The sequence below is a fragment of the Priapulus caudatus genome, unplaced genomic scaffold (genome assembly GCF_000485595.1).
Source record: "Priapulus caudatus unplaced genomic scaffold, Priapulus_caudatus-5.0.1 Scaffold120, whole genome shotgun sequence".
In the NCBI taxonomy this organism is placed as follows: Eukaryota; Metazoa; Priapulida; class Priapulimorpha; order Priapulimorphida; family Priapulidae; genus Priapulus; species Priapulus caudatus.
In genome coordinates this window covers 626317-651941 of record NW_014577181.1, presented here as the reverse complement: position 1 = coordinate 651941, position 25625 = coordinate 626317, and the positions used below count along the sequence as shown (strand labels likewise).

Sequence of the window (25625 nt, the reverse complement as noted above, 5' to 3'; positions counted from 1 at the left end):
CTCTCTCTCTCTCTCTCTCTCTCTCTCTCTCTCTCTCTCTCTCTCTCTCTTTCTCTCTCTCTCCTGCATTACTATCGTAGCATTTGATAGGCGGAGATGATATTTCTATTAAGAGTATCATCGTCAATTGTCGTCGCCCATGTCTTACGCTTGTCAGACATGTTACATGTTACAAGTGGCAGCGCGCAGGCTGACAATAACCCGCAGAAGGTCACCGCTGAGAATCAACGTCCAATGGAAGAGGAATGTCACCACTTGCTCGCGCTCGTGTCTGACAGACACTGGCGTTGGGCAAACGTAAGCGAAGACGCCGCGCCGATGCTGTGTTGATTCAGCGTGGAAATGCGAGCTATGGTAGCCACCGTTATATCGATTTGCATAAAACGAAAACGCATTAGCGCATTAGCACAAGTAATGCAATGAGTTGAAGGGACGGAAGTCCACGCTGGGTGTATGCACAAGAAACATCGATTTAATGGAACAAGATTCTTTTTCAACGTATTTTTGATTTTGAGCACGAAGAGTGCACATCTCTACTTCCAGGCGCTGCGGCTTACGCTAGAGCATGAGGTTGACACATAGCCTTATCGTGGTCCAATTCGCCAATTCGCCAACACAAAATTGGTAGTGTAAACCCAGCTTTATATGTGCACCGTTCACAGTTAGCTACGCTGTTAATTGCAGAAATATTCATTAGATTATTATTGGTACAGGTTGGACCTCACTAATCTGGAAAGCTTGGTGCCAGACCTGGTCTAGATTAGTGTGAATTCCGAAGCATCGGAGCTGAGCTTACAAAGAGCAAAATAATGCGTATATTGCAGTATTACCGATACCGATACAACTTACATAAGTATAAACGTAGCTCAGGCTTCCGTGGGCCTCTTTGGGACAAAATAGTAGAGGTATTGCACAGCTTTACTTTACTATAACATAGGTTTACTGTACTGTGATATAAAAATAAGTAAATTAGAGGGTAAAATTTTAAATTACCGACATATTCAAATCGTGGTTCCGAACTATCGAAGCTGGCGAAGCGTCACCTTGCGGATTAGTGACTTTTAACCCGTATTGAGACGACAATGATTGAAGATGATCTATTAACGGGCTCCGGCTGTGCTGCTAATCCGCCTCTCATTTGATGTTGATTATATTAGAATGAAGTCATAGAAAATGGATGAAACGGATGGTGTAGTAAACGTTAAATATTGAGTAATCTTTCCTTGCAAATGATTCGATTTGCATACGAAATTGTTCGTTATCTCGAACAAATTCACGTCGAACAGTTTTATGTACCCATGCAGCGGCGAATCTACAAATACACACATCTTTTAGGGACTTCCCGGGCTTCTATGTATTTCACACGAAAATGCGCCAAGCACGCTAAGATCTTCTATTTGATTATTATACACTAATTAATTACACGAACACTTCACTGTGAGGCGAGAGCGCGGTAATATGCTAAGATACGCACGAGTGATGGCGCACCCCACCAGCTCCATATACACTTATATAGACGTACATATAGAAGCCATAACTGCCAGCGAATCCATCCTCTCTGTGTATTTGCACTCCCTATTGGCAACATGCTCTTTTCAGGGCCGCTCTTTCGGACGAGAATATAATACATCGTGTTTTGTACGGAGGGAAATCGATGTGCGCGTGTGAATGGGCGCGCCGTGAGCAGACGATGAGCAGTGGGAGACCCGCGAGGGGCGAAATTGATTTACACCCAATCCGCCGTGACCCGTGATGGCTCGCTGCTAAAAAAAAACTCTCGCACGCAGATCTGCATGACGCTGTCATGGATCTTCATCACTGCTGTCTTGCGCCTATGTTTTGATCGTGAGTTTCACTCTAACGCTCAGTGCGTTGGTGATGCTGCGGCGTTTCACCTCGGTGCTATTAATTTCTACTGTGCATGGTTTCACTCTGTTTGCACGTGAGCGTTACTTACACGTCCCTTTCAAGGATAACTGTTCAGTTTAGCTCTGCACGCTTTCATAACCTGCTGAACATAGGAGCTGATCACGAGTCGATATAAAATAGGGATGTTCGAGTAAAGTATGCGTAGAAAGTGAAAAGCTCCAAAATGTATACGTAAAGAAAACGCGACACATGTTGACGCATTAACACGGACGTATGTGTTGGGCTTTCTTTCTCCCTTTCTTCCCCCATCTCTGTGTGGCGTGCATGCGTGCGTGCGTGCGTGTTTGTGGTGTGGTGTGGTGTGGTGTGGTGTGGTGTGGTGTGGCGTGGCGTGGCGTGGCGTGGCGTGGCGTGGCGTGGCGTGGCGTGGCGTGGTGTGGTGTGTATGTCTGACGCCCATGTGTGTCGCTCTGTCTGCCTTCCTGCGCATGCCTTCCCTCTTTCTTCTTCCTTATCATTATATCGGTGTAAACTCCGCACGCACGCACATACACATACACAACCAAACACACACACACACACACACACACACACACACACACACACACACACACACACACACACACACATCACACACACAACGCACGCACGCACGCACGCATATATACATATTATAAGCATACATATAGGCACATATTCTCACCTTCTAGTTGATACTTCTCGGCGGCCGGCAGCAGTAGATGCGCCATCTCGGTCAGCTTGTCCGTATGACCCGTGTAGATGTAGGTGAGCATCTCTCGCACCGTGTCGCCGTCGAAGTCCTTTATCCTGAGGTGCGAGTGTCCGACGGGCAGGTCGGGCAGGTACTTGTTGTGGTCGAACGTCAGCGCGAACACCGGCGACTGTATCGACAGCACGGACTTGTGCGCCTGGAAGTTGACCGTGTTTTTCTCGCCTGCCGTGATCGTCACGTCCATGTGGCACTTGTCGTTCAGCAGACGCTCTCCAAGCGAGCCGAGCGCGCCGTAGAAGCTGTTGCCGACGAGCAGCAGGCTGCGGCGGTTACTGTTCGAACAGGGCAGTGCGGGCGGGCTCGGCGGGATGCTGTGACGACCCGCCTGCCGCACGTCGACGTTGCAGAAGACGAAGAGGGAGCCGTCGGGCAGGACGTAGTCGTCGAGAGCTTCGAGCGGGAGGAACTCCCGCCAGCCCCAGTCGTTGCCCCAGTCGTTGTGCGTCGCCGACTTGCTGTGCACGCACTGGCACTCGTCGTCGCGTATGCCGATCGAGTAGGTGACCTCGAGGTTGCCGCGACAGCTCACCGAGCGGTGCGAGCGGTCGAAGAACTTGAGCAGCTTCAGGTAGGCGGAGATGTACTCCTTCTGCGTGTTGTCGCGCACGTGCCGCTTGAAGTAGACGCGCCACTGGATCTTGCACACGTTGTCGGCGATGTACGACGAGTAGAAATCCATGAACAGCTCGTCCGGGTTGGCCTTGAAGCGCGTCGCGAAGTCCGGCGTTTGGAACGTGTAATGCGCCATCTTGGCCGCATGCACATCTCCCCGGCGAGGAGCCGGCAAGAGAGACAGAGATAGAGATAGAGAGAGAGAGAGAGAGCGAGAGAGAGAGAGAGAGAGAGAGAAAGAGAGAGATAGAGAATGGGGGGAGGGTCGCGTAAACGCGAGCGAGCGATGGAACAGCGAGACGTATACGGGCTTAGAGTGACACTTACATCCACCAAGTCGCAATGCTACTTGGCTTGTTGACACTTGTGTCGTCACACACGCATGCGCGCGGTTCACCCGGAGGCCTCCGGGGAGCTGAGGGTAAATATAAGCCGACAAATGTCGCAGCTCGCAGCTTTTACAAACAGAAGCAAGCGAGAGACAGAGAGAATGGGAGAAGCGGTCGACGAGAGAATCCGACGCCGTTAGTACATCACCACTATGCGATCTGACCTACAAGGTCGATTCGTCGTCATCGCGTCGTATGCACATGCGACGAATATCCATCTATCTGTGCCATATATTCAGCGTTCCTCCACGCATCGATGCGTCTTCACGTAAACAACTCTCAAATTAGGAAGCTCCCGCACACAATCCTAATAATTCTTTCGCATGCAATCCTGATAATTCTTTCGCACATATACACATATAGACAAACACGCACGCGAGCAGGCGGAGAGCGCCGTCCTTTCTGCCTAAACGTGGCGCGCTTACGAGTGAAGCCTCAGCCACACGCTCTCTTGCTTCACAGCACAGCTGATCCGGCGTGCGAGCGTCCGCGCAAGCTGATTGGCCGCCGCGCTAATGACATCACCTTCTAGACTTATACCAATCCGCTGGAGCCGATATTGATTTTTAGCGCGCCGTTTTTACTGTCTTTTCTTTTCGGTGGGTTGCTGCGCGGGGGTGGGTGTGTATGGGTGGGCAGGCGTGCGTGTAGATGGGTGGGCATTTCTTTTCGGTGGGTTGCTGCGCGGGGGTGGTGTGTATGACTTGGCATGAGAGCACGCCTACGCGAAGGAAATGTCATGCCTGTCACATATCGTATAGAAGAGGCTAACTCGGGTTGCCGAAGAAGACTAGTGGTAGGGGATCGTTTTCGCGCACCATTGCCTCGTCAGCTTTGGTAACTGCCGCCGCTCTGCCGGGCGGCTAATAGAGGAAAGCGATTGACATCGTAGACGTCGAGAATCGTAAAGGCAGAATTTTAATGCCGTAGCTCAGATTGAGTATCAGCGCCATTTGCATTAGCATTGCATGCAAATTCAATTGACTAGCGCAGCCAGCAAACAAATATTCGCGCCGACGGTATTTTTCTCGACGGAATATTTAAATTGGCAATGATAATGGGCAAATTGTGAACAGTAAGGCGCATATGTGCGGTGACTAGAGTGACCTTCACTATCATTCGTGAGAGCTAGGACGAAATAGAAATAGAAATTCGCAATCCAACCCGTTTAAACACATTCAATGGACAATTCGTTTTTGGCAGAAACTATAATACTACTTCTTCCTCGCAGTATTGACCGGCTGATCCCTACTATGCTAGAATGTCTGTATAAGCAACAACAAGTTGGTGGTGAATAGCGTACGTACACGCATGTAATATCTGTATGGCATTGTGCGTAAATACGTGAATAGCTCGTACAGCATCGACGGAATATAATGCCTATGTGATGGATACGCCCAAGAGCGTATAAAGAAGGCCGTAATACGCCGTGTCACCGAGCGATATTTGTCTGCATGTAATTTCAAGCTAACCGCTCATCAACTTGTTATTATCTGCCTCGATGATTGCTGCTACTAATGCCTCGAGGCCGATGCAGGATAATGCTCATGAATGTGCGCAACATGTACTTGTAGTCACTAATTACGGATTATAATATAACTGATAACTGTTAATATAGGTGCGCCTGACGCGTAATGTATAACTTAATTGTTACTGCCACTTACGTAGCATCAGGTAGCGTAGCAGAGCATTAGGCTTGTACGTACTGCGTAGTGGTGTGAGAAAAATACTAGGGGAGAGAGCGAATGCGAGAGATTTAGCAGGAGAGAGTGTAAAGGAATTAGTAAGTGGATGGGTTGTTAGATGAGCGAATTAGTAAGTGCTTTGGTGAGTGCGGCGTAAATGTGTGAGTGCGTGCGTGAATCTATGAGCGAGTTAGGGAGTTAGCGGGTGATTGGGCTAGTTGGGTCGGTGGGTGTATTTATGGGTGAGTGGGAGGGAAGCTTGGAAAGGACTTAGTCGAGTTGTGGACGATGGCTGCTGCTTTAGCTAGAGAGAGTAATGTTTTCTGATGCCATTATTACGCCACGCAAGTTTTCTCATATGAGTTCACTTAATTAAAAATCGGCTGCTAGAAACCTAGTTAGATCAACTTGGATATTTTAGCTACTTTAAATGAGTGGTAATGCAAATGACAACTCTCGTGCTTAGTTAGATTTGACCGCACATCTATGTAGATATATGAATGAATCCGAACCAACTCAATCCCGTCTGTCCGCCATCTAGACGCCATCATTGTAAGCACGTGCAGAGAAATTATAGCTTTGCTGACAATTTTGTGTTCGGAGATTCTCAACTTATTCGACTGGATTTTTCTTTCTTTGTGTCAGAGCCCTAGCGGCGAAGCAACAGTGGCGGATTTACATCAACGATGTCGCTTCACAAGTTACTATTTTATCACATTCCGTCTCCCCCATGCAAAGAAATTCATTGGTCATGCTTTCCATGTCGTTCCAATTTCGTTCTCTGCGGCATAGGTGCCGCAACGAAGCCGACATTCGAGCGAAACGAAGCAGAAATTACGTGCACGTAAGACGCTTTTCGCTTTCGCTGTGGCTGCAGTTAGCATTGTCTCGCGTTTGCACAATTGCCGCTGCGTGGCTTCTGGTCCCACGCGTGCTGCCTGGCTGATTCGTTTCGACGCAGTGATGATTCTGTCGTTACTTTCATGTACGATATCGTTTGAACTAACGAATGCAGGATTCTGTGAACAAATGGCTGTGTTCGCGTTCATGATTCTCCTTCATTCGCGCCATTGAATAATCTCCTAACGCGCGGCGCGTATTCACTCATAATCTAGCGAGCATGAACAGCACCAGACATGAAAACATTTGCATATATTTATATATATATATATATATATGCAAATGTTTTCTTGTCTGGTGCGAACTACGTTCTGCGGAAATATATATATATGTGTGTGCGTGCGTACGTGTGTGTGCGCGCGCGTGCGTGCGTGCATGCGTGCGTATATATATACATATATATATATATATGTGTGTGTGTGTGTGTGTGTGTGTGCGTGCGTGCGTGCGTGCGTGCGTGCGTGCGTGCGTGCGTGCGTGCGCGCGTGCGTGTGTGTTTGTATATATATATATATATATATCTGTAGAACGTAGTCGACGAACCGATACGCCAATGCGGGGGAGGATAATTTGGCAGCAGCGCGGCCAGCTGAGCCACAGTTGAATTTCCAATCACGCGAGGCAGTCGCATTAACGCTGAAGTCAGACATCTGAGGATGCCGCCGCCGACGATTCATGCTGACAGTGAGAGCCGCGACTCGCGATGTGCGGCCACGCTCGCCAGCCTATCCCCCGCGCACTCGCCTCCGCTTAACGAGATGACGCGCTAATTAACATCTAATAATTAAGTACTTTGTCTGCATAATAACGGCCGAGTTGCTCGTGAAATCCGGCGATATTGCATTATTGCGGAAACGCGGCTCGTGGCCGGAAGTCGGATACGTGACGGCGGTGTATTTAGTGGCTTTTCGGGAGAAACGTTAATTAACTGACGTTCGACTTCCGGCCGATGTCTTTCAGTTGTGCTATGTATTATAACATATATTTCACGCAGAAATTCAGATGCAAAAATGTATTTATTTTTGTTATAATGGCAAAAGTCGGTACATGACTAATTCAGTTCAGTTTAAAGATGCACGTAAATTCACTTAGATAATTACCTCCGCCAAGGGGTTGGCAAGAGGTTATGTTTTCACCGGCGTGTGTTTGTTGGTTTGTGCGTGTACAGCCTAACTAAAAGTTATGGACGGATTGTCATAAATTTTCAGGATAGGTCAGAAATCGCCTAACTTAGAATTGATGAGATTTTGGTGGTGATCCGGATCCAATTAATTAATTAATTAATAAAATTTTCAGGATAGGTCGGAAATTGGGTAACTTAGAATTGATTACATTTTGGTGGTGATCCGCGATCCAATTAATTAATTAATTTAATTAAATTATTCAGCGATTAGGTCAGAAATGGGGTAACTTAGAATTGATTACATTGTGGTGGTGATCCGGATCCAATTAATAAAATTTGTCACAGTGAGAGAATTGAGCTGCCTTGGCGGAGGTCTGTGCTCTCCGAGTGCTCTAGTTCACTATGCGTCGCTTAGGAAATTGTTTCTGTGAAAAAAACTCACGTTCAATAGGTGTTAGATGTTCCTATTTGTCCATTTTCCTAATGAAAGTCGTCTGAATTTGATTTAGTTATGCAATTATATTTTTTAATTTTCCAGCACTTAGAAATACCCAATTACTATGTGGCATAATTTTCTTCGCGTTTATTCTTCAAATAGAGTATTTGATCGTGAAATAAAATGTGTGCATAAATAATTCAGGATATCAGTAATTTCGTAAATATACATACCACAAAAAATCGATTAAATCCGTGCGTTTTTAACGCTGAAATAACTACTGAAAATTACGCCGTTGTTCGGGTGAACGTGGGAATTTTCATTGTCAAAAACACCCATAATAAGACTACTCTACTGTTCATAATCAATATGCCTTTATTATATGTATATCGTGTATACTTTGTATGCAACGCATAAATACTACACGCATGTCATTTACAATGGCTAAATACTGGTTTCTCCGTTTTTTTCCAGCAAACGTACACGTCAAACCTACCGAAGACTTTGTGGTTAGCTGTGAGTGAAGCTGGGGTACATCTCCTGAAGCCCCACCACAGGGTATGATATACGTACATGTCACCACAAACCCATATTATTTGACGCCATCACATTATATGTGAAGTTGAGAACCCACAGTGAAACGGCGAGTAATTAATAGTCTGATGTTATCGAACTGCAGCTAGAAAAAGTGAACAGGTTCATTATAAATCCTTTGTAACGTTTGGATTTCACGATATTTATCTATTTATAGGTTCTATGTGGTATGCTCAATAAATTTCAACAACTACAAAGAAATATTAGTCATCAAAAGCATTCATCCTTTCAGTTATTGTTGTTTATATTTAATGAGTGAAATGAAATCACGCCGTTTCTTTTTACTAGGATGTGTTAAACACGCACATCTATGACCAGATAGTGAACTACAGCCCTGGTAACAAGCAGCTGTTGATTGTTGTTGGAGACGTTGCTAGGGGAGAAAAGTTCATTTTTAACACAACAGAAGTGAGTTACTATTGTGCATTGGTTTTAATTTCTGGCAATGTCATCAAGTTAATTTAATCGTAATAATGTGCTTGTCATTTTTATTCTTGCCACAGTAACTGATGTAGTGTTTAAAATGTGTATTGTTTATATCACACTCTGGGTGTGTGACACAATTGTTCTAACTTCGTGTGGTAGCTACATCATGTATATAATCTAATGTAATAATGCCGATATAAACCAGTTTAAGTACGATTTTCAGTCTTGTAAAACCAGGCAACATTTCAGCTAAGCCCAGAGAAGAACAGACGTGTTGCTGTACTAATATCATTGTTACTATTTACGAGTTATATTGTTATCAACGTCAATTTGTTACGATATTATATGAGATTGCCATGCATACAAATTTTGCATCTAAAATTAAATTTACCTTGCTCTATATGAGGACTGCAATCAAAAATTTGAATATAGATCAGGAGTAGATAATAGGGAATTATCTATTATCTACTCCTGATATAGATGCAAAGATTTAGCTATAAATGATGTCTTTTCATCATCATTATCATGATCATTATTTCTCATTCTTATTGGTTATATTTTATTCATCATTAAAGTGTGCTTGTGACAATGATTGTGCATAGAAATGCAAGCTAATGAGGTAAAATGAGGGGATCAGTGCAAATGATGCCATTATTTCTATAAGTATCATTAGCTATGCTTGTCCCCAGACAATTAGAAAAGCAAATTTAGAACGCTGTCTTCATTAGTGTTGTTAAGCGCTACAGACATCTATGTGTGTATATTATTTTTTAGTATCCAACCTGATACACACATATTTAGTTATTGGCCCCCTCTCTCATACACACACCAGAATAGTGTGAAATTAATAATTAAAATAATATGGAATATGGTTTCATTTTCCAGGCATCCCAGATTGCACACTTGATCAAGGACTACTGTGCAGCTATCAGAGCTAGCAGGAAGAGGGAGAAAGCATCACGAGGCAAATCTTTCAATGTACGAGCAGCAAAGGCGAAAAGCATTCTTTTTAAACAACCACCTGTCTTGGACACATAGGTTACAACATTCTGGTAATTGCTCCGTGCATCTCCATAAAGGTTACCCTATTCCTTTGAGCGATTGTACTACTGGTGTCATCACTAGTTTATTGGGAATAGTACAGTGTAATTCGTATCAGAACTACTTAAAAATAATTAATAATTGGATGTAAGAATCATATCCATACATGTATTGAAATGTGTCTATATTCTGAAACCATACTGGTATGTTTAATGCCAATTTCAAGCCAGTATTATATCACTTATGTTATGGTGCGTATGCCACGCGCATTGTCACGAAGCATATCACAATTATAAAGAATATAAATGTATAATAAAATACTTTTGCATATTATGTGTAGTAACACCATTTTAACCAAAACAGTAGTTTTATCATGTTTTCTAATAATTACCCATTCTTGCATTTATGTTACCTTTATTCTATGTTAGAATGTATTTTGAACAATTATAAATGTGATATATATGATGCAAATTTATGTTACTAATATAAACCTACACTATACTATATGATACTATAATATGCTGTACAGATTTATATTACTAATATAAAACGAAAATTTCGGTTTAAACAAATTCTTATTATTTTCTTTTTGATACAGTGTATGTACATGACTAATTCACAGACGAAAGTGACAACCATATTAGACTTTCCTATTGGAACGCTAGTTTTTAATTCGTAGTGTGATAATTTCATGCAACAGATTAGAGAATTACAGAAACGTATCTTCCAGGCATGTAGAAAAATGTGTTCTGTCAAATTTCATTTTTCCCACACTGCTACGAGATACAAAAGACGCGTGTCTATGTAACTCCACAGTTCTTACTCTATGCATTTATATCAAGCATAATTGCAGTCTTGTGCACAAGTTTGTTCCCATGAACAATTTTGGAAAGTCTATAAGCCAATTAAAACGACTACACTGCTTGCAATCAATTCTCCTTGATACATATAAAACTTTGCTAGTCACATCGATCACCTCACCACGTGCTTAGGGGTGCTCTACATTGCCAAGTGTTTCTGCAATGTTTCACCATCTTACGCGGTTTCAACAGGTGCGTACAACAGATTTCCTCTCATGTACTACTTGCACATTGTACCTTCAATCGACAGACATTTTACACCCACTTCTAGACCGTTGCTTGGATCGGTGGCGCCACCTGATGATGCATTCCAGCGTGTGTTAACGACGAGTGTACATTTTCACTGCTGCTGCGATGCCCAAATTTGGATCTGTCGTTGGCGTTGGTTCCTGAAGGCAGCCAGACGTTTCATCTTCTTCTTGTAGCTATCGAACTTCGCATAGAAGGGCAGCGACTTCGGCTTGATGAGTTCCACGCGCCCCTTGCTGTGGATCATGTCATAGTCGTGCTCCTCATCTGCTGCTATCTTGTCCCTCACCTGCTGGCATTGATGCCGATCATTAAGAACAGCCACTCATAGAAATATCTAACATACAGGTACACAATATATCATAGACACTGGCAATATAGAGGTTACCGCACCTGGATACACTTATAGTACCATATAGATCAAGAGTAGATAATAGGAGAAGAGTATGATACCGTTTTTAAAGCGTTTTGCATAGTTTTCAACTTGTAAATATTCTATCAATATGTGAATAAATATATTCAAACTTTACCTTGTTTTCGTCTATGATTCTCCCTTAATCATATGACACCACCAATTTACCTGAAAATCGTATGTGTTCTTCAAAAAAGTTCTTTGAATACACGGTTTCACACAGTTTTAACAAATGGACGCATCTCCGCGGCTAAACTTTGTTATGGGATTAGTGTTCTATTGTCTATGACGGAACGCTGGGGTCTGTTGGGGATTATTAGACATCAAATTGTATTCAGCGTGTAGCGTTTCCAGCGTGCTAAAAATACATGTGTGCTCACGGCAAGCTAGCAGCTGATTTTAGCTGTGTTGCCATCGTGTTCCTGATGATAATGAAGCGAAACAAGTGCTGTTACTGTGCTTACTTCCACCACAGCCCCCAGCGTTCCGTCATAGACAATAGAACACTAATCCCATAACAAAGTTTCGTCGCGGAGATGCGTCCATTTGTTAAAACTGTGAAACCGTGTCGTATTCAAATAACTTTTTTGAAGAACACATACGATTTTCAGGTAAATTGGTGGTGTCATATGATTAAGGGAGAATCATAGACGAAAACAAGGTAAAGTTTGACTATATTTATTCACATATTGACAGAATATTTACAAGTTGAAAACGTTGTTAAAACGGTGTCATACTCTTCTTCTATTATCTACTCTTGATATAGATATTGGTGACAGGTTGGCTAGATTATGACGGTTGTTAATCTGGAGGACAAAATGTTATGTCTGAGGGTGCAAAATATGCCTGGTTCAATTAACGTTATTCTAATCAAATTTTCCCCACTGTGTGCTGTCTTATTAGGCATATTTGTATGTTTACTTCAAAAACGTAATAAGAATGTAATTTTGCCTGTAATTTAGTTGTAAGAATATTGTGACTGTTTGACAGATGGTATGAGAAAATTGTTTAAGAATTAAGAGGGTAAACTACATTCCAAAAACTTCAAGAACCAATGCTAGTGGAATATAGTGGAATATAGTGGAATTACGCAGTAGCATATAGAAAATCTGAGTGACAACCTGGCTGGGCTCGGCAATGACAACAGGAAGGTCATCCCTCTCTTCTCTCTGCTCCACCACCAGTAGCTTCATCCTCTCTGCCAGCTGTTCGTGTGTTTCCTGATACCGGATACATAACGTCGAACATATTAGGGGTAACAGTGACACAAAATACAATGTAAAGGCCTGCAACATCATATCGACTTTAAACATTAGTGGGCAGCTACTACTTACAAACCAATATACCAACCCTCCACATAGCAACACTTACTACAATAATGTTGTTAAACCAACAGGGAATAGCTAAAAGTTTCACAAGCTTAAAGTAGACTACTATTATTAGTTTCCTTGAAATATGTGACAAAAAATAACTGAGATCTTCTTTGCAATCCTCAAATTTGCTTTGTTATTTTGACTATGATCCCATTTCTCTAACAAAAACAATGAATAACACTGCATGGTCTTCATTTAATGAAATGGCAATGAAAAAACGATAAAGGAACTCAAAAACAGAAGAAACTAACATGATAGGTAATCTCTGTTAAAGTTAAAATCTAACAGATTTATATATATGGACAGGATAGGCAGGAGAAAACAGAGACATAATATCACAGTACTCTTGGATCTGAGACATTACACACCTGCTGTGTTAAACCTGTGAGAAGTGCCTTAGTGATGTTCTGAACATTGGTCGCTCCTTCAACCTTAGCGTACATGTCCTTGATTCCGATTACTTCACATATGGTGCGAATCGCTCGATGACACACAAGTCCATATCCTGCTCATAGATAGGACACAATATCGATACATCTTACCAATTCAATATCAAATCTAAAGGTTTTGTCTAATGATAGAGTGTTAATTTCACTTCATATAACATTTAAGCTTGCTGCTAAATATTAGATTTAATTGTTCAAAAGAAGTTTATTGTTTTACCTTCTGGCTTTCGTTTTAGGAAGACCTTGGTGTAGAAAAATTGTGTAAAGATATCATGGTAAACTGGAAAAAATCAGGACATTTGTTTTCATATAATAGACATTCAGTAAAAAGGATCACTGTTGCATATATAATAAGAGGCTACATATGTACTCTGATAAATATATAATTTCTTGTTTTTAAAACATACCTAATAATAAAATCCATTAATCAGTATTGAGGGCTTGAAGATGTCTGGATATTCTGACATTTCATGAAGTACTAACAATTGTTGATACTGAATCAGAAATACTTACTTGTGTGATTCTTGTACAGTTCCACAAACTGCAACTTCTGCGCTGCCCGATTCTTTGCCTGTGAAAATACAAAGCAGCAATGCCATTTGAGTATATAGCATATAAACTTGTGACAGCACCAAATTGATAACTTGATGAAATGTGTAGGAAACGACTCAGTGACCATGGTCATACTGCTTCTTAGATTTTATATGTTTTTGTTCATTTTAGATTCATTCTAGATAAGAGTAGAAATACATTCACAATTCGAGAAGAAGAATACATTTAAGCTTACCTTTCTGATTGCAGCCTTCCCATTCGGTGACTTCCCTAGTCCATAACCTGTTATGGCGAATTAATTTGGTTGACTAGTAAATTTTAATTAAAATAACATTCAAACGTTATTTTCACTTAGCGAGTTAACATTATTATTTCATACACGACATGACAACTTTACCATAGCATACAATTTACAAAATCTCCCTTTATGTCTGTGTATCCTTATACATATCATATCGTGACAACTTTACCATAGCATACAATTTACAATATCTCCCTTTATCGTTTATGTCCGTGTATAATATAATACATATCATATCGTGATCTGCCTATCGAGATACGTATCACATTGTAACACCAGTGTAACTTTACACTTCTACTAGATTGTCGAGTTGGAAATAAAACTTTGCTGTATGAATGACATGGGTGTTAATTAACAACATGATTACCTGCGAGGCCATTACCATTGCCAACAACCACAAAGGCACTGACTCGTCGCTTTCGTCCCAAGTTGGCACTCATGGTAAACACAGTTTTAAACTGGAAAAACACATAGACTCCATGTAAACAAGAATGTAATTTAAACTAATACAAGTGCCGCAGAGCGACAGCGCTCATCTAACGCTATACTGCCCGGTTGACTCATGTGGTGGAGTGGTGGCATTCTTACGTCAAAACCACTGCTAGTCCCAATGTGTTCACATACACGCGAAACAGTGGAATGCACAGGGATGGTATCAGGACCTCTCAAGAATGTTCGTTGGGATCGTTATGAAAGTTGGGACGAGATTGGCGGCGTACGTTATAAATGAATTACTTCAATAAAAGAATGGAAGTCCCATCATACGCGATGCAACAACTATTTGCAGACAGAATAGGTAAGCACTCATATCTTTACCTAGGCAAGCCTACAGGCTGCAAATTGCAATAGAAGAGCTGCCACCTGTACAACAATTAAGTGCAGGCAAAAACTGCACCAACACATGCAGCTGGCAGCAGCACTGGCAGTTGCGCATATACGTTACATGGACATACTGACAGTACAGACATGACATAGAATTATAGCCATTTAAGGAACATACACTTCTTTAACCAAATTTAGCTTTTGAAATTTCACAGTGTGACTAGTCGTACAGGCCTCATACCATCCAGGCACGTATAGATATTACTAGCAAACCGCGGCAGTCAAATTCTTTCTAACACACAGTCAACAATCCAAGTTAACAGCCTCCTCGGCTTGAGGTCAAAAGGTTATCCGACACTTACTCTTCGCATGTCAGCAGAAGGGACATTTCTATGGTCCGTTTATTAAAGCCATAAATGCTAGCGTGCGCCCGCTAAAACAAAAAAGTTTTCATCGCCGTCCGTCGACCATGTCCTCTAGAAATGTCTAAAATCATGCCCTGTGCCCATCTGACCTTGGACCTGTGACGCTCCATTCGGCACAGTGATGGCTTTTCACTATCCATGTGCTATTACACCGACATATCACGAGCCTAGGTCGACCGTTTAGATTTGTGCGGCAATTCTGCCATTCTCTCCCGTATACCTTAGATTAACGGATGAATGTGTCCCCCTTCGTCTTTTACACCTCTGGACCTGTGACCTTTGACCCCAGCTTCGACAATCCGCAAACCTCGTTTTCGGATTACCGCCCCCCAATCCCGAAATCAGTGACCGACGTCGGGCGGTTAAAGATTTTGCCCAAGCTGTTGCACGGACGCACCCGACGGACGCACGGAACAGGACGCACGGACGCACCGACGATCAATGCGATTGCTAACAAGGCCTGGCATTGCGACTATGTCAGATGACGCTATATAATCAAAAGAATTTAGTTGCAATGCCTGTTGTGCAAAACACGTATGGCACTTCAAGGGCCGTGTGCTTAAATTTCTTTAAATCTTAAATGGTCTAAGCTTACCTCTAATACTTTGGTGTCAAACCCTTCAAACTTCTCTGAAAATTACAAACATGACATTATTCCTATATCATACAAGTTAAGTTTCAGTTCCCATTAATCAGTATATTCACTTTTCTTACTGTGTAAACAAGTTTAGCCGGTGGAGCGACAGCGCTCGATCTAACGTCTACTGCGGTGACTCTGTGGTGGAGTGGTGGGATTCTACGATAACCCTGTTAGTCCCAATGTGTTCACATACACGCCGAAACAGTGGAATGCCACAGGGATGGCTTCATCGAACCTTCTCAAGGAATGTTTGTTGGATCGTTATGAAAGTTTTGCCCACGAGATGGCGCGTACGGTTTAAGTGTCTTCAAGATTTAAAGATGGAAGCTCCCATCGTCGTAGTAGAATCAACTATTTGCAAACAGAATAGGTAAGCACTCATCCATTTTTACCGACGAAGCATACAGGCTGCATAGAGAAGCTGCCACCTGTAACCAATTATCGCAGGCCAAAAACTTACAGCAGTACACCACCACATTGCACTCGGCAGTGGCACTGGCCAGTGGATTATGTTACATGTAACATACCTGACAGTACAGAATTGCCATAGAAATTATACGATTTGAAAGAGCATAAATCCTTCTTTACAAATTTAGCTTTTGAAATTGCACTGTGACATTGTAGCCTCATACATCAGGCATCGTCTAGATTCTACTTAGCAACCGGCAGTCAAATTCTTTCTAAAGACAGGCAACAAAATCCATGTTTAACCCTCCTCTGAGGGTCAAAGGTTATCTGGACACTTCCTCTTCAGCATGTCAGCAGAAGGTACATTTCATGGTCCTTTCATAAGCATAAAAAATGCTAGTAACGCTGCAAACAAAAAGTTTTTCAAGGCTCGTCGACCATGATTCCTCAGAAAATGTCTAAAATCTGCCCTGTGCCATTGACCTTTGACTGTGACCCAATTTCGGCACAGTGAGGGCTTTTTCTACCATGATGCTATACACCGATTATCACGAGCCTAGGTCGAGCCGTTTAGATTTGTGCCGCAATTCTGCATTTCCTCCCTATACCTTAAGTTAAGGAGTGAATGTTCCCCCTTCTTTTACACCTCTTGACCTTTGACCTTTGACCCCCAGCTTCGACATCCCAACTCGTTTGGACGATTCCCCCGAATATCGTGACCGTACGTCGAGCGGTTAAGATTTGTGCCCAACTGTTGACGGACGGACGGACGGACGGACGGACGATCATGCGAATCTACAAGCTGCATCTGACTATGTCAGATGAGCTAAAAACAAACTAATTGTCTCAATTTAATGCTAACGAACAAAGTCTGTTTGGCCAAGGAAACCATGGAGGAACATTTACCATCTCCTACAGGGTCCGGTGGTCCAACACTTCTGCCCGGCATCTTCGCTCCTGTCCAGCCTCGCTCTATGGGTGGAATTTTAACTGGCCTAAACTTGTCCATAGCATCTCGGATACGTATAAGCTCTGCTTCACGGTCAGGGTCTGGAGGTAGCTGTCTCATTTCTACAATTTCCTTGCCTCTAAATACTGGGGCATTTAAGCCTGGCCAGACTATATTTGCCCGACCTGAAGAAATAAAATAGAATTTACATGTCAGATCAGGATTTCATATTCCCTGGCATGTTTCACATCGAACCCTTTGGCCGTTAACAGTCAAACCTGTTAGTGATCACCTCTGTAGCATAGACATCTGTTTATATAGTACACTTTTGCATGTTCCATGACTGGCAGTTATACAATTAAATCACATGACCTATAGAATGGGCAGCTATTTATAAAGTCCATTTTTGGCATTTCTTTCAACTGACCCTTATACATAGATTTGACTACAATTTAAAATGGTTTCCTCTACTTGGCATATTTACCACTATGTTACCATAAAATCGTGCCTATTTACTACCACACCTCACCTGTCCCTAGTCTCTGTCCTCGATTGAGATCCTTGACACTTTTGCTGTGGATTTTCTTGCCTCTTCCTCGCTTTTTTCCTGCTGCACTTACACTTGTCACTCCTTTCCATAGAGCATTTGCAGTCACTATAGTGAAAAGTGTTCGTCAAACCATAAATGCTTATATAATTAAAATTATCACAAACTCCTCAGAAACAATAAATGCACTGTTTAACCATATCGTCACCACAGTCATTACTGTTGCAATCATAAAACATTGATTTGAGATTCAATAGGTAGATGGTTGTTTCCAGGAAATTTAGTTACAAATTATAAATGTAATTGCACATTCTAAAAATAAATGATATATAAAAGAACATTACATGTCAAGATTCTCATACGTACGACCCTTTAACATTTGCTTATCTAGCTGTCTAGGGTAAAGTGAAACAGATTATTACTACATCTGTGACAGATAATCAACCATTCCTCACAATTTGTCATGAAGCTGTACTGTCGGTGAATAGCACAGAGTGGACCACCACGGGTAGTTGGTATGACCGTGACTCGAGCCGACCAGGCTGGTGATAGCATAACATGGCAACTATCTAAATGAAGTAAAACATAAATTGCATTGAATTAATATTCCTTAATTTACCACCCTGTCATTATTATGCAAACTTAAAGTAGTCGTAGCAAGAGCATCATATTGAGCTGATAGATTGCTTCCACTACATGCGGCTGATTTAGCTTTGTGCATACTACTTTGACAGATACCGTCTGCTTTCTATAATCTGTATTCAGCGTAATTATAAGGTTGATAATTGGTAATTGTTGGTATTTATTGTCATTGGCAATTGATAAACCTAGGAGATAGTTATATCAAGTTTTTGAGCAGCAGATACAAGACTGCCAAACTGTTTAAGATGCAGATTTGTGCACAAGGCCTGCTAGCAATAATGCCTTTTATTTTTATTCTTCAATTCTTTAGGTTGTTTTAGTTGATCTAGAATCATATACCTGGTTGGGTTTCAGTGGGTGTGGTCAGCAGGGCTAATTTCAAAGAGCTATGACAGGATCTATGTGATATATATAATATTGCTACTTCAAAGTGTCATATGACAATAAACAACTGCACTAATCGATGCCTTGTGTACACGCTTTGTGCGAGCATAGAGGCTATTGCTACGTCAGTTGTGAGGCTGCACACTGGAAAGCAGAATCTGAATAATAGAAAAATTATCAATTATGGCATGTTTTAGTAGATTTCAGTGTCCAACTATGTGATATCGTAACTATGTATATGTGCTCTCAGGGAATGTACCCAAACACGTATACTAAAAACAACAACAAATTTTGCTACATCTGACAGGAACTCAACCCATTTGCATGAGCCATGGAACTGTAGCTGTGACAAGAATGTTGTTAGCTTCCACCACTCCCACTAGTAGCCTATTCCAACAGGGATGCAATAGAGAATTTTAAGGTGATGTTACTACATATTGGTGGTGGGATCATTAGGCTTGATTATCTCTGATAATATAAGGGGAGAGGTATTCATCTGATATGTGATTGCAGTGTTTACCCTGGCGAAAAAGGTTTGTGAGGTGGTAAAAAAATTGTTGGTGTGTTTGCGCTTTTCGAGTACATGGCAAAGTGAGCAGCGCAGGTGCTCGCCCAGCTAGGGGCGTGGCGTCCAGGGGCATGCCCCGCCCAGACATTTTTTGCAAAAATGGTGCAACTTGGTGCATTCGAATCTAAGCTATTTTGGTGCATTATATTTTTACAAGCACTGTTCTATGGAAGAACAGTGATTTTCGTCAGTGAGGCAGTGTTTTGGACAAATTTCTGTGTGGCGGCTGGGAATTTGAGCCACGCGGCCCACCTCGCTTGTGTCAATGCAGGGGAACCACTGTGATTGCAATGATGTGATTTAATTACCGTTATAGTGTAGAATTATACTAGTAGTAGTAACACTAATAGTACACCTAGTCCCTCTAGCTGCCTCTGGTCTTCCTGGCTCCAGGAGGGAGTGCTACACTGGTAGAGCCATATAAAGTTTGTACCAACTAGGATACGAGACTAGCGTCAATACACTTTCAGTTTCAATGTCTTGCAATGTATGACCATATTTCTAGGAGTAGGAGTGCGATTCCACGGATGTCCCATTGAATTTGAAATTGATGTGCCATAGGCTTGCCTCACTCCACAGGCACTTGGAACGTCTCAATTAAAAAAATAATGGTAAATAAACACGAAATGTATTTACTACAAAGTCTTTATGTTTCTCTACTCTATTTCGCCTATTATTGCCGATAATTACCCGTAAATGTCGGTCAAATGCTCATCTGCAACACACAAGTACACTGCACGCCCACCATGTGCACAAACAACATGAATAAGAGAGCAGGTAGAAAAGCGTGATCGCAAAATTCGCTCGACGCTTGCTTCATTTCACACGACTACAGACCGAAAACACACCAAACAGCCTCCATCTTGGTATCTATCTGTAGCTAAATGTTCACTTGTTCGAATTATAACTCTGTCCTTTGTTCTTACCTACTCCCGCCAGAGATATCTCGTGAAATCCTGCAGGAAATGTTCTCTCCATGAAAATGTAAAGAGAACGAGATGTCTGTTTATACACGAGTAATGGGGTGCATTGCATGCCGGGATGAGCTGCTGCCTGCCTCCGAGTCCGAGCCTCCGTTTCGAGGCCCGCCAAGCCAAGCATAATGCGTGCGGGCGTGACATCACACACACACACGACTACAGTGATCGATCGAAAGTAGCGCCGTTAGGGATTTTCGAATGATACGTACGTCCTCTTTACATTTTCACGGAGAGAACATTTCCTGCAGGATTTCACGAGATATCTCTGGCAGGAGTAGATAAGAACAAAGGACAGAGTTAATTCGAACAACTGAACATTTAGCTACAGATAGATACCAAGATGGAGACTGTTTGGTGTGTTTTCGTTCTGTAGTCGTGTCAAATGAAGCAAGCGTCGAGTAAATTTTGCGATCACGCTTTCCTACCTGCTCTCTTAATAGTCTTATTCATGTTGTTTGTGCACAGGGCGGGCGTGCGGTGAACTTGTGTGTTGCAGATGAGCATTTGACCGGCATTTACGAATAATTATCGGCAATAATAGGCGAAATAGAGTAGAGAAACATTAAAGTGATTATTGCGAGTTTTTTGGCTCAGAAAAACGAAATATAGCCTGAATATATAGTCTCACCTGACAGTGGAAAATATCACTGAATTATACCAACATTCAAAACACCAGATTTTATGCAGTTATAGCATAGAAAAATTGATTAACCACATCATACCAGCAATAAATTTATCGGCACGACTCTCTAAAATCACAAATGGCGTCTCAAACAAGCAAACATAATTAAAACAAAAGGCGTGCAATTCTGTTTGGTATATATTATTGAGTTTTTAAGTCAATAATTCAGCAGACTTTATGTCATTGTCATTCCCGCGTGTTACTATCTGACTGGCAATCACAAGCTCTCTAATAACAGACTTTACGTACGGCATTAGTACTACACTGCTGTTACGCTAGTATGAACGTCTGTGTTTACACCTGACCTGATTTCTATGGTGCGTGGTATGCATTGCTGCACTGTGATAGATGTCTCGCGCGACCGCGAGAAAATTCGAGAGATGGCCGAACTAAACAGAAACAGAACGCAAATATGTAATCGCTGCATGATTTCATTGGATTGGTGAATACGAAGGTTCTAAGACATTTTATCGTTACTCTAGACAATCTGCTTACTCAAGCAAAACGGTAGATATAAAAAGTGGGGAAAACACTGGAAAATTCTCGCAATAGACCCTTTAAGACTTAATTTGCGTAGTAAATACATTTTGTGTTTACATTTTTTTTTAGTAGACGCACTCAAGTGCCTGTGTGCTGTGGCTGTGCCCCACTCAGCCAGCATGCCATTAAGGAAGTGTCTAAACAACCAGATCCGCTTTCCGGAGTCCGAAAACTAAACAACCGGCTCTTTCTCTGATTTGGCTAATTTTGTCACTTATTCATTATATTTTTATTATTTTTGGCTAATTTTAATTTATTTTAGCGGATAGGTTAGCGCGTTGGTTTGCGTTAGGTTTGGTTAGGGTTAGGGTCTATATCAACAAATTCTCAGTGCTCAATGGTAGAGCTTTCGCTTCGTGATGTAGTAAAGGGTACCGTGTTCGAACCCACTAAAATTGTTTTATTTTCTTCAGCTTTCTGTATTTCTTTGTTTTTATTTGTTTTGCATTGATTTGCTTCTGTAGGCCCCTTATTCTTATGTTTTCTGTAAGCTTCTGTTTACGTTCGCCGAATTAAATATATTTCTTTATGATTTTGCATTAAAAGATTGTCCTATTATATAATTGTCGCTGTGTATGTCATAACTGACCCATTCAGAGAGAGAGCCGCCCGGTTGTTAGTTTTCAGCCACTCCGAAAACCGGTGCCGGTCATTTATACCACAGGGCACTTTGAATGCATGTGTCGGAATCAAATATAATGCGGCTACAATAAATCACGAAATCTATTTACTACCAAATTCTCAATGTTTCATCACTATCCTTTCACCTCATTATTGGCCGACAGGTTTCTTTAATTCCGTCCAATATCCTATGCCAAAACATACGCTGCGAGGGCCATTTGCTCTCCGCCGGCTGCACTGCTGCACACTTACACCTGTATATAGGTATAGCAGTAGGAAAAATGCGGATCCCCTAAAATTCGCCCGACTCTCGCTTGATCCCTCACTGCTTACACGCAACGAATACACAAATCAAACAGCTTCCTCTTTGTTTCCTTTTCAAGAACAGTGATTAACTTGTTATAAAACATACTGTCTCTGTTCGCTACGAGCTGTGTCACGTAGAAATCTCACACAGAAAGCGACTGACGAAATTCTCAGCATTCGCGTAACCTTGTCCCACGTGAAATGTAAATGGCTCGTTCAGAATCAGAAACCCCCACCCGGAGCTCTTCGTGACCTCATTCTTGCGCCGCAACGCTGCAACGTTTTTGCAACGCTCCAATGACAATGGCAAGGCTCGTATGGGAGTTGCAAAGATGCAGCCGCCTATGAGTCCATAGCACTGGTACTCACTCCATCGTCTCGGCCTCAGCTTAGTTACTCCGAGAGTGAGTAATCGACACGAAGTCGGGAGCGAGACCAGCTCTATATAGCCTGTTACTGCGCCATTTACTTACCAGTAACGTCGAACTTTTTTTTTCTTGGGCAATATCGCTCTATAGAGTTGTTTTACCTTGTCAGATCCATCGTGTACAGAGGACGTCAGCCCTTAATTTATTTCCGAGTGAACCGATACCTACGGCAGAATGTTGGCCGATCGAAAAATCAGTCAATATGCGCCAAAAAATAATCGACAGTTACTCTTACTAGCGATGAATTATTGCCATAAAACAGAACGTCCTGAAACGGAGATAACGTTCTTCGGAAACCGATATGTACAAACAGAAGGTCTGTACTGTGACTATCATTTCGGTCGGATATACCCCCGTTCAAACGCCCTCCAGGCTGCTACTCCGATTCACCTATCCAATGCCCACAATCAATGAAGTCTCAAATAAACACTTGTTAGCCTCACACAAAAAAGAACACAAATGGACGTTGAGTGAGAAGAAGTCATTTTTAATGAAGCAACCATCGACGTACATTATAGAAACGAAAAGTATATAGTGGAGCAACTCCCATTTTATACCTCTTGATAATTATATGTGTTCGGGGGGGGGGGAGTAAGTTTTGTATGTGAAAGAATAATAATTAAATGAATATTATATATAAATTATAAATCACTTATAAACCAAAATTTGAATCACAATTATGACGCGTTAGTGCGCGCTACACTCGGCCTTGATTCTTCTTATCATAAATTATGTATAGTCAAATACTAGTAATATATATCATAATAGTAGTAATCATTAATATGTTCATAGCAGTATTGTTTGCATTGAAAGTATATTGTCAATAAATCTTGTTAAAACGAACCAGACGTGTGACACTCACAGACTGCTTGTTTATCTGGTGTCATATAGAATATGCTTATATAATTAGACCACAACCATACTTAATTTGAGTAATTTTTTTTAAAATAACAAAACCCTGCCTTATTCATTCACATACAAAAATAAGCAAAATCCGTTGAACCTGAAACTGACTAATGGCAATTCCCATTTTTCGACTAACAAAATTGCCGTGGCTCGAAAGTACGTCAACTGGCGTGCTCCAAAATAGGCGTTTAATATGGAGCATAGCAGTAAACAACTATGCCCAATTTCAAACATGTGGGTCAAACGGTTCCGTGAGTTATCGTTGACCGTAGCAAATAGTTGACGAGGACGACGTACGACGGACAACGACCCCATTGGCAATAGCTCAGCTTGAAGATGTGCGAAGATGAGCAAAATTGCAACCATTTTACAATAGTGACTGCAGGGTCGATAAACCGCACCTCGATAGCAAAGCGAGTCTATAAACGTCTGCAGTTGTGGCGGACTAGTGTGCACAGTGCAGCCGCGAGAGCAATGGCCGCCGGCAGCGTATGTTGTAGACTGGTACCCGGTCAACAGTTCCACACGCTACACTAACGAACGTCAGTGTAGCGAAGGATATCCGATATATGCCGGAGTGAAGGTGGCGAACGGGTACCAGCTAGTCTACGTATGTTGTACATAGGATTTGGACGACATTTACAGGAAACTGCGGCCCAAGTAATAGCTGTAAAAGAAAGTATAAAAAACATTAAGAAATTCCGTAGTACAAATAGATTTCGTATTTATTTAGCATTATATTTTATTGAAACGCTTCAAGTGCCTGTGGTTTAGACACTGCCTAACATTAACACACTGCCTAACATTAACACTATTAATATTACTATTAGAATTACTGTATTACTATTAGTATTACTATTAGTATCACTACTCACTACTACACTAGACACTAGTGTAGTAATAGTACTTAGTATTGCTCATAGGGTCTATGTCCCCCAGGGTACTGCCGGCAACGTAACCCGGGTACGGTCCGTATACCGGAACCTACCCTGCGTCACAAATTTGATATCGTTAGCGTGTTAGGGTTGGGGACAATGGGTTAGGTTAGGGAGTAACGTTAGCGACTCCCTAGACTCGGCCTTAGTGGCAGTTAGGCGAGTACGTCCGGCGTATATGATTTAGTGACAGGTACGTTCCGATACCGGACGTACCCAGGGTACGTTCCGACACTGCCGACAGTACCCCGGGGGACATAGACCCTCTCAGCCTTAGTTAGTTAGTATTAGTACTATTACTATTACTATTAGTATTACTATTACTATTACTATTAGTATTAGTATTACTATTACTTAGTAATACTAATACTAATAATAGTAATAAGTAATATTAATATAATATTATTTTAAACATTAACACGCTGAAAAGAACTTTAACAATAAATCGATAGGCCTACCGCACCTCAAGAAAACTGCCTATGTGTCTTATTGCAAAAACTAGCTAATATGAATATAAAATGTAGACTGGCATATCTTACCAGCCCTAACTTGTGAGAAAACACATGAAACTTTAGATGCAGCGGCTCTCCACGGGGTCACCATGATGTTGGTCGCCATCACACGCTAAGAGTCCAGCCAATCGCAAAAGAGTGATCGAGGCGCACTGCTGAGGAGATCTTCTATTCGCAAACATGGCATGAATACAAATGGGAGCATGCCAGTTAATATCATAATTTTTTCATTAAATATTCACAGATTTCTTAACTATATAATATTTATA

At 41.8% G+C, this 25625-nt stretch overlaps 2 protein-coding genes across 5 annotated transcripts in view; both read right to left on the bottom strand.

Annotated features, from left to right (window-relative positions):
- The window catches only part of LOC106805593 (speckle-type POZ protein A-like), a 30918-nt gene extending 27508 nt beyond the window's left edge, over positions 1-3410 (bottom strand). Inside the window, exon 1 of the mRNA XM_014807247.1 lies at positions 2573-3410. Within this exon, the coding sequence (XP_014662733.1) occupies positions 2573-3410 (838 nt within the window). The remainder of the gene's footprint in view (positions 1-2572) is intronic.
- A 6627-nt stretch (positions 3411-10037) lies between these two features.
- On the bottom strand, positions 10038-25491 carry LOC106805599 (28S ribosomal protein S5, mitochondrial-like). 4 transcript variants are annotated; one of them, XM_014807260.1, is made up of 12 exons: positions 25384-25491; positions 18308-18421; positions 17835-17960; positions 17263-17490; positions 15904-15938; positions 14429-14519; positions 13996-14042; positions 13722-13779; positions 13426-13488; positions 13131-13267; positions 12511-12609; positions 10038-11275 (listed from the first exon to the last, which is right to left on the bottom strand). In XM_014807260.1, exons 1-12 carry the CDS (start codon positions 25460-25462, stop codon positions 11069-11071), a joined length of 1284 nt encoding a protein of 427 aa, XP_014662746.1. In that variant the 5' UTR covers positions 25463-25491; the 3' UTR covers positions 10038-11068. The 4 variants fall into 4 exon arrangements, with proteins under 4 accessions (XP_014662746.1, XP_014662747.1, XP_014662749.1 ...); XM_014807261.1 differs by having other exon boundaries at positions 10038-11266; positions 25384-25490; XM_014807263.1 differs by lacking the exon at positions 25384-25491 and adding an exon at positions 25308-25347.
- Between the last annotated feature and the right edge of the window lie 134 nt (positions 25492-25625).